Source organism: Parasteatoda tepidariorum, chromosome 7 (genome assembly GCF_982258835.1).
Source record: "Parasteatoda tepidariorum strain Cologne lab strain chromosome 7, Ptep-v5.0, whole genome shotgun sequence".
Taxonomy (NCBI): domain Eukaryota; kingdom Metazoa; phylum Arthropoda; class Arachnida; order Araneae; family Theridiidae; genus Parasteatoda; species Parasteatoda tepidariorum.
This window is the reverse complement of record NC_141761.1, coordinates 89,761,156-89,778,385: the sequence shown is the minus strand read 5'-3', so window position 1 is coordinate 89,778,385 and position 17,230 is coordinate 89,761,156. Positions and strand designations below refer to the sequence as shown.

At 30.2% G+C, this 17,230-nt stretch overlaps 1 protein-coding gene across 1 annotated transcript; it reads right to left on the bottom strand.

Moving 5' to 3' along the window:
- Positions 1-8,212: 8,212 nt before the first annotated feature.
- Positions 8,213-11,829, bottom strand: LOC122269340 (uncharacterized). The gene is made up of 2 exons (XM_043041911.3): positions 11,488-11,829; positions 8,213-8,812 (listed from the first exon to the last, which is right to left on the bottom strand). Exons 1-2 carry the CDS (start codon positions 11,645-11,647, stop codon positions 8,430-8,432), a joined length of 543 nt encoding a protein of 180 aa, XP_042897845.2. The 5' UTR covers positions 11,648-11,829; the 3' UTR covers positions 8,213-8,429.
- Positions 11,830-17,230: the final 5,401 nt, after the last annotated feature.

Sequence of the window (17,230 nt, the reverse complement as noted above, 5' to 3'; positions counted from 1 at the left end):
ACACAGGTTTGGATTTTCGGTTTAGATTCCCGGGATTAGTCAATTTTTTATCTATCTTTACTGTACTAAAAGTATTAAATCAATCTAATGAATTAAGATAAACATATTAAAATAACGATACAGAAAAAGAGACATCGAGAAATATTAGCGTATGATCAGATGACAACCATCGAAAAGCGATTTTATAAATATCGCTTCTTTTAAGCAGGGTTAGCTGGAATCAATGCACTTAGTTTATATTGTTAGAACACTTGTCAAAAATGAAACAAAAAAAGTTTTCTCATCTGGGATTGCAAAATAAAATTTAAGAAAAAAATTGTCCCATCATCGGAATAATTATTTATGAAGAAGATGAGATTGAATTCATCAAAACTTGTTTGATTTCTGGAAGCAAGTAAGAGGATGTAAAAGAATTTTAAAAAAAAAAACACCTCCATGTTTCATCCAGCAATCAAAAAAGTTTTGATGCTTTTAATCATGTCTTCCAAAATAGTGGTCAGTAATATTTTGATATCACTTTTGTTTATTTTCTTGCTTAAACATAATTTTTCAATTGCAATGTAAATACTTTAACTTCATTTTTTACAAGGATTGCAAAAGTATACAAGGAGTTTATATCGGGGAGTTTATTCAGATTATTTCAGATTTTGTTGTAAAAATGGCCTAGGTATAATAAAATGGATACCCGATAAGATTTTGCTGCCAATTGAGGAAACTCATAAAAATGTTGAGAGACATGAAAAATACGCAAATCAAAAATCTGTAAAGCATCATCGACTTAGTGTGAATTAATATAGCTCTTGGATACAAATATGAAACGAACACTTTAAACGCGCATTTGTTTGTTCACGATTACACAAAGTGGGACATGACGAAAAGGTCTCAAAAAAAATTACTCTATTTTCCTTGCTTGAACTTTCTGTTAATCTTTGTTCGGCACGCAGTAAAAAAGCGAATACCCTAAATAACTTTTGATCTAGCGATTGATATTTTGATATCTTGAAGGTTAAGAATTGTTGTGTCATTTCCTGGACACATGATTTCTCATTTCAGTAATCAGAATTTCTTTTTTTTCCCTCTTTTTTTTGGAGACTACACAAAAATGAAGACTAAGGTTTATACCAACAAGTTCAAGATCACTCTCTCTTTAAAGGATTAAATTATGTGCTCTGCGCTGTATCAATGAATCTTTATTCACATTTTCGCCAAACAGTTACTAATAATTTTAGGTACTTAAACGAAACTCGACTCATATTTCTGCCAAATAGTTGTTCATAATTTTAGGAAATCCAACGAAACTCCACTCACATTTTTGCCAAGCAGTTATTATTAATTTTAGGTACTCCAATGAGAGACAGATCATATTTCTGTCTAACAGTTATTAATAATTTTAGATACTCCAACGAAACTCCACTCACATTTTTGCCAAGCAGTTATTATTAATTTTAGGTACCCCAATGAAAGGCAACTCATATTTCTGTCTAACAGTTATTAACAATTTTAGATACTCCAACGAAACTCCACTCACATTTTTGTAAAAAAGTTATCAATAATTTTAGGTACTTCGACGAAATTCTGCTCACATTTTTATCACAGAGTTATTAATAATTTTTACTCCAGTGAAACGCAAGTCATATTTCCGTCTAACAGTTATTAATACTTTTAAATACTCCAAGGAAACTTCACTCACATTTTTGTGAAGAAGTTATTAATAACTTTAGGTACTTCGACGAAATTCTGCTCACATTTTTACCAAACAGTTATTAATAATTTTAGGTACTTCTACGAAACTCTGCTCACACTTTTGCCAAACAGTTATTAATAATATTAGGTTTGTTTGTGACACACTAAAGCTTCTCAATTATTTCTTGATATGTTGCTTCATACATAAACCTGTGCAGTACATTTCATAAATCGATAACGAGATTACAAATATTAATTTAAAATCTGAGTTTAAATAATTATTCTATAATAACTTTTGTGATATTCGTATTTCAGGGACTGGGATTTAATTAACTAGACAAAAATCATTCAAGATTTTTTTCCCCTTTTTCTTACTACAATAATGAAATATTTCGTACTGCAATCTTTTTATTATAATCAAAATTCTTAGAAAAAAAACTTCATTACAATAACGAATAAAACTTTTCAGATCCTGTAAATAAGCTGAACTAACATAAATTTTCAATTAAAATCAGCACGGATTTTTCCCAAGCACGCTAGAGGAGCAAAACTTTTCCTTATATGTCAAAACTATAACAATATTTTTCTAATTTTAGACATTTTATGTTATAAAAAACAATCCTGCTGTCATATAAAAACCACGTGAAACTTTTTTTTCACTCTTCAACTATAAGGAAATATTTGAAATCCATATTTCATAGCTTTCAAAAAGCACATTTTTTAAACAACCAAGCTTGTTATAGATCACGTTTCACAAACGCTTAACTATAGCCTGCTTGCAATGAGACTTTGGTTGAGTTTAGGAATTATATTGTGTATTGGAAATGTAACTACTGGGCAAAATATCATCAGCACAATTATTGATATGGCTGTGATGACTATCAAGTCATATTTGGGAACTTTTGGTCGTCTATTTTTTGACCAGATTGCAAAAGCTTTCAAGTTGGATAATTGGAGAGAAACGCTGGATAGGGTGCTAACAGAAAGGGCAACAGAACTTTCAAAAAGGGGTATTAAAGAATTTGAGGGTGCCATGAGAAAGTTTGCATTATTGAAGGAAAATCCGGATGCCACTAAAACTGACTACATGGAAATCATTGAAGAAATGAAGAAACAAACTGAAGAAATGACCAAACAAACTGAAGATAAAGAATCTCAATCTTCGTCGTAATACAAGGTTAAATTTATTTATGTATGTTGTAAATAATTAAAATAATTGAAACTTTATATTTAAAAATAAATAGCTATTAATATATTTATAATTATTGTGACTACAAATGAGCAAATTTAAAACTCAAAATTAAATGTTAAAGTATTTTTTTGTATTGAATATTTACTATTAAATTATGTTTTTCAAAAATAAATGTAATACATTTATTAAGTGAGTATTTAGAAATTATGTGTTTGAAAAGCAATCTGGAATTAATTTTCAAAATCAACAAATAAAAATAATATGTTTCATTTTATTAAATTGTAATTCTGACTGAATGAAGAAGAAGTGAACATTACACCGATGTCAAATTTGATATTTTTACTTCGATAGTAGTATTCTTTTTTTTTCTTTTTTTTTATTCGAGAATTGGATAATCTCTTAAAATAATATTTAAATTAAAATTTTAATTTAACAAGATTATTTTTAAATTATAGTTATTATAATATAGATAAATAATAATACATAAATAATTAATGTATATATGTAGCCAATCTAATGTTAATTAAGAAGCATTTTCTCTCTGGAAGTCAACAGTTTAATTATGTTTTTAAAATAATGGATAAATATAAAATTGAAAATATATGAAAATTATTCAGGAATAAATTTTTAAAGTAATAAATGGAAAATAAGCAATAAGTTTTCATTTTTAAAACTATATTTACGATTAGATAAAAAAAAACTATATAAAATTTCAATCGCTGTTTTTTTTTTCATTGAAAATTTATTATTTAGCATTTTTTAAATAATTTAAAAAGTAAACTAATAATAGCAGAAACTATGTAATTAGTAAAAGGTTTCTGAAATTAATATTAAAATGCTTTTGAACTTAAACAAATAAAAAAAAAATTTGAAAATTCATTTATTGAGTTTTTTTCATTGAAAATTTATTATTTAATAATATTTTTCGAAACAATGTATAATTTTTATTTTGCGTGAGCTTTGAAAATATGATTCTTTAAGAAAAGTAACCCGGAATAAATTTTACAATAAGTAAATATCATTACTTAAAGAGTAAAAAATCATATAGTTCTCATATAATAAAACATTAACCAGTTCAAAATTGAATGTATACTATCGAGTGTTTTTTTTTTCATGCATTAATTTTTTTTAATGAAAATAATTACACTGTTTCCCTTTTTGTAAATTTTTACAACAATGAGTAATTCAAAGATGTTTCGTTGTCAAGTGTTTTTTTTTCATATATTAGCTTTTTTTAATTAATATTCCGTTCTTTTAAGTTCTTACAACAATAAGCAAATCCGAAATTTAATTTTATTTTTGGGTGTTATTTTTATCTTTGAAGTAATTACACTGCTTTCACTCTTTTGATCAATCAGCAAATTTAGTGTTAAATTGTTTTCAGTTCTTACAACAATAAAAGATCTAATATTTTATGTTTATTGTCGAATGTTTTCAGAAAATATTTTTTTAATTAAAATAATTAATTTTTTTTAAATTTTTACAACAATAAGCAGATCTAATATTTAATGTTTATTGAATGTATTTTCAATGAAATAATTACACTGCTTTCAGTTTCTATATCACTAAGTATAAAAACATAATAATTTAAATTCTTTGATTGCTAAACTATCTATTTCGGTAATAAAAAGAAATAACATTTCATTTTATCTAAACGTATTTCCTTTCATTGCAATCATTTTCAAGAAAGGCTTTCTTATAAATAAATAAAAATACGACTATTTGCAACTAATTTTTAATTTAACCTTGGAGTTAGGAGAATTACGCCATGAACTTATCATGCTTATGGCTAAAATGAGATATCCCGCTATAAATGCAGAAAATTAACCCTAGTAATTTATGATAATAACAGATGCACCTCAATTTTGAAACGATAAACTAAAAACTTCGATGTTTTCTTTTCTTATCAAAGAAAGTAAACAGAAAATTTGAAAATTAATTTGAATTGAAAATTAAACTGTATTTTTTTCTATTCAACTTGATTGATTTTTTAGAAAAACAATTGTTTTTTAATCATTTTTTTTAAATTTTAAAAATAATAAAGAACTAATTAATTTTGTATAAATAAAGTACTGCAATTTTTATTAAAAGTACTAGATGAACAGGGTATTCTCCAATAAACACTCCTAATGTATGTTTTTAAAACCTTCTCAAAAAGTATACCTAATATTTAAGAAAAGAAAAGAAGAAAATAATATATCTAATGAATAAATCATATATCCAATGAATCAAGATCGGAAAAGGAGATACTGAAAAATTTGTTTAATTGTTGAGGAAATGGAGAGGCGATTATTTAAAAAAATTCATTAGGCATGTTTCAAATTTGTTGTCATTAAAATGTCATCAAATTTGTTTTAATGATTTGTATCCTAATTCACTTCAATTCTTCAATCAACTCTTACTTTGTAAGTCCTTATATGCATAGATTTTTAACTTCACATTTTGACAAGGATTTTGAAACCTCATATATTAAGAGAAATGGAAAGTAATGAAAGCATACAAATATGTTGCTTTTTATCAGAATATTTATGATTCTGTATTAAATTTAAATTGATAAAATCAGATTTAAATGATTAAATTCTGATTTAAATGATTACATTCAGATTTAAATGATTATATTTAGATTTAAATGATTAAATTCAGATTTAAATGATTAAATTGAATGATTCTATGAAATTAATGTTAAAAAATCTTTGGAATTTTCTCTTTACAACTGTCCATTCCCTTTATAAATTTAAATTTATGTGAATCTCATATTTAAAAAAATCAGGTTTTTGTAAGTGATAACTAAAAAATTGGTACTTAGTCGTCTCTAATAGTTATAGTTATGGAAAGAGGGTCGATGTGTAAAGCGGTCAACAAAATTATGTGGTTTGCAGTGTCACATAGAAGTTAAACTTTTTTTTCCAATACCCACCTGTGTTAACATTTTTCCTCAATTCAGGCATTGACAAGGCAGATTTGTTGGCCTCTCTTTTAGGGGCACCATATTAGGTGGGCCAACGTTGCTCCCACAGTAAGAGCAGATAGTACAGAGAAGGAAAGAACATCCATGCCTTGGCCGGGATTCGAAACCAGAACTTCTCCAATGCAAGGGCAGTTCCCTAACCCCTACACAGGCCGGTCGGCATAGAAGTTAAACTCTGATAAAGTAATTACACACGCCTTTCAACGACGTTTCAGCAAATAAAATCATAACTACTGATCAAAGTTACCCTAAATAGAAACAATTACAACCAATAACAATGCAGATTACGATTTGTTACTTAAGTTTAAGCACTGCAAAAACTTAGAAGTTGTGCGGGGAAGTACCTGGCCTATAATACCATCCCCGCAAATTATAGATTGAATGCTGAAGACCAGTGCTATTTAAAATTAGTTGAATTAGTTAAATTAATTATTAGAGCCGCGATGACTCAGGGGATAGAGCGTTTACTTTCCAATCAGGAGAACCGGGTTCGAATCCCAGCCATGAATGGTCTATACGAATTCGTCATCCCGCTTGCGCCGACCACAGTGCGAACATAAAATATCATCAGCAGTAGACAGATCATGCCCTCCGGCTAAAAGGGGGAGGTTCTTGTAGTCTTCCTCTCCATGTAACCAAATGCGGGTTAGTACCATCAAAAAATTCTCCACAAAGGCGAATTTCTCCCAATACTTGATCCAGGAGTCCCCTTGTCTCCTGGATTGGGTTCAAAATTACAAGGCTACGTAGTTGAACATTATTAGTCGTAAACCCAAAAATTGGCTCGGCTGTTCAACGACGGTTATAAAAAAAAATTTAAAAAATGAAATAAAATAAATTAATCGGAATGATGAAGAAAGAAAAGAGAGAAAGGACAGCACAAATAGGGGTCCATCAAAAAATTCTCCACGAAGGCAAATTTCTCCCAATACTTGATCCAGGAGTCCCCTTGTCTTCTGGATTGGGTTCAAAATTACAAGGCTACGTAGTTGAACATTATTAGTCGTAAACCCAAAAATTGGCTCGGCTGTTCAACGACGGTTATAAAAAAAAATTTAAAAAATGAAATAAAATAAATTAATCGGAATGATGAAGAAAGAAAAGAGAGAAAGGACAGCACAAATAGGGGTCCATCAAAAAATTCTCCACGAAGGCAAATTTCTCCCAATACTTGATCCAGGAGTCCCCTTGTCTTCTGGATTGGGTTCAAAATTACAAGGCTACGTAGTTGAACATTATTAGTCGTAAACCCAAAAATTGGCTCGGCTGTTCAACGACGGTTATAAAAAAAAATTTAAAAAATGAAATGAAATAAATTAATCGGAATGATGAAGAAAGAAAAGAGAGAAAGGACAGCACAAATAGGGGTCCATCAAAAAATTCTCCACGAAGGCAAATTTCTCCCAATACTTGATCCAGGAGTCCCCTTGTCTTCTGGATTGGGTTCAAAATTACAAGGCTACGTAGTTGAACATTATTAGTCGTAAACCCAAAAATTGGCTCGGCTGTTCAACGACGGTTATAAAAAAAAATTTTTTAAATAAAATAAAATAAATTAATTGGAATGATGAAAAAGGAAAAGAGAGAAAGGACAGCACAAATAGGGGTCAGCACAAGCATATAATAACAAAAACAAACAATTGGTACATTAGTGGCGTTTGGGAACTAAGAATATATATATATATATATATATATATATATATATATATATATATATATATATATATATATATATATATATATATATATATATATATATATATATATATATATATATATATATATATAGATAGATATAGATATAGATATAGATAGATAGATAGATAGATAGATAGATAGATAAATTTAATAAGTTTAATTAAATAATTGGTTAGTAAGTTGTTAGTAGGTAGTTAGATGATGAAGGAGTGGGCTGCAGTAAATCCACGAGATGGAGGCCAACCGAAGCAGGTTTAAAAGTAGTAATGACCTTATAAGATAAAGATGGGGAGCCGGTCCGGGGGGTGCGCAACCCAGAGAATGTCCTGTAGGTCGTTATAATAATGGAGGATGGCTTTGGGCCGCCTCCTACAATCAGGATCATCAGGATTATAATTAGATATGGAGCAGATTAGGAGATTGGAAGGACTATTGCTATTAATAAAATAATTTAGGGATCAAATTATGTCGATGTTAAGAAGGCTAGGCGTACAGATGTCATTACGGACATTTTTATTTCCGAAATACCAGGGAGAGTTAGTTATATTACGTAGAGTATTGTTAGTGAAAGTTTAAGCTCACAAGGAAATTTTTTATAATAAGGCATCTTTTTTTTACTGAAATAAAGGATAAAAATATATTTACAGTAAGTGAAAGCAGAATGCTAAAACATTAATGAACAAAAAATAAAATTCGAGTTTTACTTCACTCATAGGTTTTGGATGAAGGGATGCAATACTTATAAACTAAGTTTCCTCCTTGTGTACAAAATATACAATTGTACAAAAATATCACTATAATTGCTGCAGCTAAGTTCCTTCAGTATTTTGGTTATTTTTTATTTTGTCATCGTAATCCTGCAGTCATTGCTGTCGAATCTATTGTTGTCTATGCATCTGCAGCTTCAGTTGCTTCAGTCGTTTCAGCTTCAGTTGCTTCAGTTTCAGTTTCTGCAGATTCAGTTGCCGATGCTGTTGAGTCAGTCTCAGTTGCTGATGATTCAGCTGCAGTTGCTGATGATTCAGCTGCAGTTGCTGATGATTCCTCGAAAGTTGCTGATGATTCCTCTATAGTTGCTAATGATTCCTCTGTAGCTGGTGATGATTCATTTACAGTTGATGATGATTCAGTTGAAGTAGTGGTAGGTTCAGCTGTTGGTTCTGATCCCCCAGCTGCTGTGGATGTGGCAGATACAGCTGTTGTTGATTCATCAGCTGCTGTTGTTACAGTATTATCTGTTAATATATAAGGCACCAAAGTGTGCTTCGTATCTGGAAAAAAAAATTTATTTACTTTTATCAAGATTAATTAAAAGTCTTGTATAAAATAAATTTAATGAGAACAAAGTTCGCATACTTTAAGCCAAAGCAGAATCTCTAAAACTCCCCATGTTTCCTTTCACTAATGTATATTAGTCAATGTGTGATCACGCTTGATATTCGATGAAGTTTTATTATTGAAATTGCATTTAAATTTACACCTAATTTTAAATATCCTTAGAATTCTTTTGTGTTTTATAAATTCTGAAAAGTCGAAAGTCATAAATTGATTTGGCACTATGAATCGATCATGGCATAAATAAAGTGCAAAGTTTACCACGCTTCGAGTGTTATATTCAGATTTTAATGTTTTCGTCTTAAGGCAAATGGAATTAGATATTAACTGGTAAATAGTATACATCTTTTTGTAAACGGTACAAGTACAGTAACAATGCAGGATGGCGTACATTTTTAAGCTTAGACATAAAAACAAATCAGAAGCAATTAAGATAGTACTATCCAGAGTGTTAACCGATATGTTCCAAATTGTGGTTACGTAACGCATGACTAATTATTATGAACTAATTAACATTTAACCAGTTATTTAACTCTACTTAAATTATTACTTAAGACAAATTGACAAAATGAATATATAGGGAATAAATTAATATAAATAGATGACTATGCAGTCAACTTGCATCGAGAAATACTCGCATTTTAGGTAACACGTAAGAGAAATAAACATATGGATTACTAGCTGAATACCCGTTCTTTGAGCTGTATAAATAAAAAACAATCCCTAAATCCCTTCTGAATAACACCACGAAATCATGCACGTAACTGAAAAGCATTTACCGACACAATTAATAAATCTAAAAAAAACTCAATTTTTTTAATTTGCTGCCCTTCCCAGTTACTTTACGAATTAAGCAAAACGTGTTTTCTGTAGTTCATCCCATCAGAATAGAAATTAACTGTATTCAGCCTCACTTGGCATGATGCGGCCAACTCATAATAGTCAGAATTTACCTCTATCAAGTAATTTTCTCCGGTACATAGCATTTTCGAATGTTATATTTGATGATGTGATGTTTGGAATGTTATCGCTGATGTTATCTCCAAAATATTTGATAAAATAGTTTAATATGTAGTTTAATTTAAATTTATAGTCTATAGCTATATGAATAAAGTCTATAGTTATTTGAATATATACTCTATAGTTTAATTTAAAACAGTGGCTAACGCTTAACTAACCAAGAAATTAATTTTGGTTTTTCGCTCTTCCTCTTTGAATAGTACGTTGTAGAATGCTCTAATGTCGACATTGAACTTTCTCGTTCGAACTATCACTATGCCGAATTTCATCGGTCGGATGGCCATTCTCGGACGTTTATTAACCTTTTTGAGTTGAAATAAAACAAAATAAGTCATTACCTCACAAGAGAGATTAAAGCACAACAGGAGAAAACTGAAAAATAATAACAGGAAATAACATCGTAAAGATCAAAAAAGAAAAATCGCTAAAAAGAAATTATAGTGAAGGCACTGGCAGCTTCGTCAGAGGAGGCATTATCATGCAGTCAGTGCCGGAGCAGTTTCTGCGGTTTGCGGTTAATTACTACAAGCAACCATACCCCCAATTTCCCCCAGAAAAAACATAAGAAAGCAACAGCAGGTCATACGAAGACTATATACCGTAATTTTGAAAATCGAAGCGGAAGTGCATAAACTACCGCATGGGAAACAGAATTTTTCGGATGAATTTAAGAAAGTTGCAGGTTCGAATACCAAATCAGTATGTGAGTTCGAGTGTTAAATTAGAATGTGTATAAAGAGGGAGAACAAAAATATATTTAATGAATGAATAAATTTTCATTTATAGATAGATTTTTGTAATATCTATCAATCTATATCTATCTATATTTGTTACTTTTCCACTTTACTTTCTTTCTTGTAGTTTTTTTTTTCGACATTTAGAATGTTATTTCCTGCTATTATTTTTTGGTTGTCTCCTGTTGTGGTAATCTTTTTCAGTTATCTTATGAGGTAATAACTTTAATAAAAAATATTTCTTAAGCTTTTCTTCCGGTTGTAGCATTAGCAGTTGGGCGCTGTAGCAACTTAGAATTATGTATTTTATACTTTTTTCGCTTAAATTTTCATTATTGTTGTATTTGAATCTTTAATTGTGTTCTGTTTATAGAGTTCTCCCTATGAATAAAAAAGGGCACTTTGAGTTTTTAAAGGGCATTCACTTAATACCGTAAAAATTTATCAAAAAGTGCAATATCATGCAATAACTAAATTTGATCCTCAACAATTTTTAAGTTCCCGTCTCATACTATTTAATGTGTATATTTCAAAAAGTAATTTTCACTCATTATTTAAATATAGGAGAAAAATTTGTAGTTCATAAATAATAATTAAAGGCATACTAAGAAATTATCTCTGAACATAAACATCTAAACATTCGAGAACTTTCGGTGTTTTTTTTTCATATCGACATTTTGAACCATATATAAAGTATATAAACGCTAACGAACTTTTGGGATCGAACCATACTGAGGAAACAAGTAAAAGTTTAAATTTTTAAAAAAAATTTGTTACATGTTAGAAATTTTTTGATTGAACTGAAATTAAAAAAATTTCTTTTGCAGTGTAATTTCGTTAAAATAAAGCACACTTACCACGATTTCCCACCGCAATAAAATGGTGTACCTGTATATTCTTCTTCGGCTGTTCGTATATTGAGAAATGCTGCATAATCATTGGCGTTGGTTTGTACGTGCCCATAAGATACTTGTACTGGTTCATCATCATTATCACAGGTAAAATGGGAAAAGTCATTTTTCTTTATTTTATTATTCTACTTTTTATTATTCTCTTTACTTAACTAGATTAAACAAATGGGACCTCAAAAGATTAAAATCAATGCGGTTAATAGAGTTTAGCTGCAATTGAAATCACTTTATAAAACTTAAATCATCTTGCATATTTGCACAAATATATATTACATGACTTAATAAGGATTTCTTAAATAAGGATTTCTTATCAAGTTGCGCAAAAGTAGATGATTTATTGTGAAAAAACATATATGAATAAATAAATTATATTAACTCATTAATCTCATCTTGACAGAAATGTATGTGAAAATATTTAGAAAGTCCAAATTTCTTACGATTATATTCAAAAATTCTTAGAAAACTCTCTTTCGCAAGTGAGGTGCATAATTAATTGAGTATTGTTTGTGTAGTAAGTATGATTAATTGATATTATTTCGAATGCGAATTCCTTACTTATTGAGCAACTAATACAGTTGATTTTTTTTTTGTTTTATTTCCTTCATCTTTAAGGCTAAATAAATAAATAAAAATTTAATTTTTTAATTTTTAAAATTTTAATTCTTTTAATATTATAATCTTTTAAATTTTAAGAGCAAGAATTTTTCGGTAACAGTTTTGGAGAGTTTTAAGGAATACTTACTGAAAACTTTTTTTTTAATGGCGAGCACTTTGGGATTGTCCCATTGGCCACAGGAATGCCAGAACTGCTACTCTTTACTCGTTACCCAGTGGGCACCTGTGGAGCAGCATCGCCCACGTCACACAACCACAAACCTGTTTATAGGGCTGGTCACATTCACACAAAGGAGAAAGGACATAGAACACAGAGAGAGAGAGAAAGAAACATCTTTGCCCTGAGCAGGATTCGAACCAGCGGCCAATGGCTCCGCAGTCAGACACGCTAACCACTCGGCCACCTGGTCGGCCTGAAAACTTACTTAACTTACTTAAAACTTACATTTAGTAACTAGAAATATAAATAGCCTATTTAATAGCATATGCATTAACTCTGTTAAATAGTATATTTAACAGAGTAGAGTAATGTTTAAGAAAAATCGTTTAAACAATTAACTTAAGTAAAACACTTCCACAACAGTCAGTGGTCGACAAAGAGAAATGGAAATTCAGGGTTCAAATATTTTGCCGGTAAACTGCATGAGGGTAGTTAGCAAGGGGGTCCGTATTGTCCTAAAGAATACACATTGGATTAGAAGACTACCTTCGATAGATGTTATGTAAATTGGTCCCCTATGACTTGGTGCGATCGCTGGAAAAAAATGGCGGGTGGCAACGTACCCAACCATTCATGGTGAATTATCTAACAATCGGTTCACAGATGACGTACCTCCTGACTGCCATTTATGTGCATGAGCTGGATATTAGTACATATGGTTCCTGAGTATGTTTCTCTTCCTGTAAGTGGCTCAGATGCGTTAATTAATTATTGCAGTCTATATTTTAGGTTTACGAAACTGAACACAAAATATGCTTCTCCTGAACAAATTTGCGTGTTTTCTTCACGTATTACAATTTTTAACTCTAAAAATAGGAAGGGGTAGCCGCAACCTGGGAAAAGGGTAGCAAGAGTTCAAACATGAGGATGGTTGAATGTCCGGAACTATTGATAATAATAATTCCATGCATTGTATTTCTTCTTATTTCTTGAACTCTTTAGGCACATCAAAAAAACTTCCCCATAGTTGTGAAACTCGTTTATTCAAGATATTTCAGTGGAAAAAAATATTTTTCATAATAATTTTTTATATTTTATTATTTAATTTAGCCATGGTCGAAAGCACATTGAATTCTATGGTACAGAAATTTTAACTCCAAAGAATTTTATAAATTTTTAAATGACAAAATGTAAAATTTGAAATAAGTTGGACAATTAGATCTTGAGAAATAAAAAATTAAGAATAAAAGACTTCCATGAGACAGTCATGCATTGTAACATATTTAGAGGCCAAAATTACAAATTAAGGAAGTTATCATTAAAAAAATAAAAAACCCAAAAAGTGTCCCGAAATAATTTAACTTTATGGTAACTTCTGATTATTAAGAAATTGTGGAAAAGAATTTTATTGAAATTAAGAATTTCAGCAAAATTAACTTTTTCATGACTATGGCTTTATTTAATTTATTTAAGCTCTGTCACTGAAAGTAGCTAAACATTACTCAGATCTTGAAAAATATATTCTTAGACCGTGAAAGAAAATTCCATGAATAATTTTATTCATTCTATTCATTTCTTTCAGTAGATGATCGTATCCTATGGGTGATCTATTTTTTGGTGATCGTTGAAACGCTCCGTCACGAAAGGTATCATTCATTTATTTACAGTAATAATAGAAATTTGATGGTGTTTCTCTATTCACGGTTTGGTGATTTCGCCGCGTAGCCACCTGTGGACAAAAATAGGAATTGAAGAACAATTTCAGAGAAGAATTTCTTTTATTCCTCGAGAAAAAAACATTTTTAATAATATTTTCTTATATATATTTCGATATTGTTGCCAATAGAAATCAATTACCTACCTACATGATTTTTTAATAAAAAGTTTATGAAGGAAAAATATGAACTTAAAAAATAACTTTCTAAGCATATCCTGAAAATAGCATACACAAAAAAAATCAAATTTGTTTTAATACCATTTAAAAATAATTTGTTATATCTGTGCAAAGGAGATCTACTCATTAATGTAAAGAAATAGGCTGGCAGCTTCTAAGTTACTGAGAAAACTTTCCATCAACGAAAATGTAGAGTGAAGCTGGCGATGATGCCAATAGCCTTAACTATTATCGGACCATATTTTCCAGATTACGACAGTTCCCGTTATTTTTTAATATTGGGAATTGGGTTAAGAATCCAAATCTGTTAAAAAAAAAAAAAATTTAAAAATACATATTAATTCAGAAAAAAGCGTTTTTATGTCTGATTTCGAAACTTAAAATTTCATCTGCACTAGTTAAATAGCATATTTAACCCTTTCAAGATCAATTTTTTTTTTTCTTTTCCAACATAAAAAAAAATTACGGGTTTACTCGATCAAAAAAGGTAAAAAATAGCAATATTCTGCTAAAATAAAATTAAAAATTAACCAATTTGAGGGACTGGGACACATGTGTCCCTCCGTATTCTTTAGACGGGGCATATGTTCAAGTGATGTTTTCATATGCGGGACATAAATGTCCCAGTGGAGAAGAAAGGGTTACGGTCAGACCCTCGAAACATTAAATCTTATTTCGTGAAATTTAAATGCGTATTATTCTAACGAAAGGAAAATCATATTTGTATAAAAGAAATTATTGCATTTTTATTCTTCATTTATCAAAAATGTCCCTTTTTACAAGCCTTACATGTAAAGGAACCTCTTTTGATTTTTTTTTTTATTTTGGAGCTGAAAATTAACTGTCTTTTGTCTGTTAAAGCAAAAAACTGATTGAAATAGCTTATGTCTGTTTCAAATTAATTTAAATTTGTTTGCAGTTTAATTTACAGTACACTTAAATTTGTTTACAGTTTACGCAAATTTGTTTACAGTTAAATTTTTTTACGTTTACTGTTATTAGATAGTTACGATGATGAACACCTCCTTGATTGTAGCAGTTTCTTCGTTGGGATAAGTAGTTGCATCTTGGGAAAAAGTAGTTGCTTCGATGGAAGCAGTAGTTGCTTCATTTGAAGGTGACAGCTTTTGTTTTCCTGCACCAAAGATTCCTTAAAATTTCAATTAGTTAACAAAAATTCACAATGCAAGTTGACACACTTTGGAGACAGTTTAAATATTAAATATTACCATCTATAAGCCCATCAACAAAGAATTTACTTATTAAAATTTTGAAGTTTCGTTCAGCATACTATGAAATACTAGACTGTAAAAAAAAATTTGCGTATCTCAATACCAAAAATTAAGCATGTACGTTGCACTAAAATGGTATAGTAAAACGTCGTCCATAACTCTTGGATCAAGGTTTTCCACCACAACGGAGTTCCCAAAATAGTGGTAGTGTGATTAGTGTGTGTTGTTGATCTCGAGAGTTAAGCCGGAAGAAGCTTCGGCTCCTGGTAGGGCTATCCAAGCCGGGCAGGTCAAAAGGGAGACATCAGATCAAGAGGAATAACCTGGTTCTCCACGTTGGGGTTGAGTATATCTTTGACTGCCCTACTTGTAAAAATGTTCTTGTTCAGATATCTCAAACAGTTTCATCCGATCGGTAGTAACGAATAGGTTAGTGAACGAATTAGGGAACAAGTTATTGACTCATTGCCAATAAATGAAAGAAACTGCAAATTGTTACTTCAGAATATTAGCATTATATGTGTGTTTGCGCCAACAAAACTGAAAATAAAAAAGATGAAAATGAGAATGAAAATATTATTTCTGTAATACCCTAGAAAATAAATACCTAAAATATCCATCGAATTATATCAAGATTTGGTGAAGTAAATGCAAAACGTGGTTTATGAACATGAACAGGCTCTTATATGAACAGGCATAGCCTACTTGATGAGTTTAATGATAATGGAACCAGGCTGGCAGACTTCGCTTCTGCAGCGAATTTGCTAAGTGGGAGTAATATTCAGTCAGAGTCAGGGAGTATTATTGCGCCTAGTTTCAACATAAAAATATACACAAGATAACATGGAGGTCACCGGATAGCTTAACTCAGAATCAGACAGACCACATTTTAATCGAGGCGAGACGTTGGGAAACGTACTACGTACTTGAGGCAGTTGCTAAAGCATTGGGTTTAAATATTAATCAGGATAAGACCAAATTTATGACAGTCAGTAATCTATATGTGACAAATTATACATTTGAAGGTTTGATTTGTCTGCCAGTCCAAATATCTAGGAACAATTGTTACAGTTAATAACGATATCAAAACAAAAATTAATAACAGCTTCGATAGTTAATAGGTGTTATTTCGGATTTAGAAAAATACTGAAATTAAAGCTAATTTCCATTAAACTAAAACTAATTTATTTCTAGTTAAACCTGTATTACTTTATGGCAAAGAATGCTGGTCTTTAAAAAAACTGAGGAAAATAAACAACTAATATGGTGCTGTCTCTCCTATTGTGCTATCTGCCTCTTCTACTTGACGAAGGTTTATAAGCCTATTTTGAGCACACAAGCCTGAAAATGTATGTAATTGTAATAATCAATAACCAATAAGTAATTAATATTTGACAGAAAAATTCTCAGCTGGTTAAAGAAAACAGTGTTTGGTGAATTCATTTCAATTATGAATTACACAGAAAAATTTAAGCAACCAAACATAATTTCAGTTATATAAATCCTATAACAATAAGATGGCGGGGCCACATCTATAGAGGGGATGAAGGTGACCCAGTTATGAAGCTTACTTTAGGAAAGTTTACAAGCAACCGAAAAGGAGGAAGATCAAACAACAGATGGATTGATTCTATGGAAAGAGATCTCAAAACCATGGGTATCAATAAATGGAGAAACCTAATGTCTGATCAAGACAGAGAAAATTAGTTGGGACGGCTCTGGCCTTTACTAGGCTGTCACACTGATGGAAGAAGTGAATTATTCTAAAAAAAAGGACAGCCATATTTG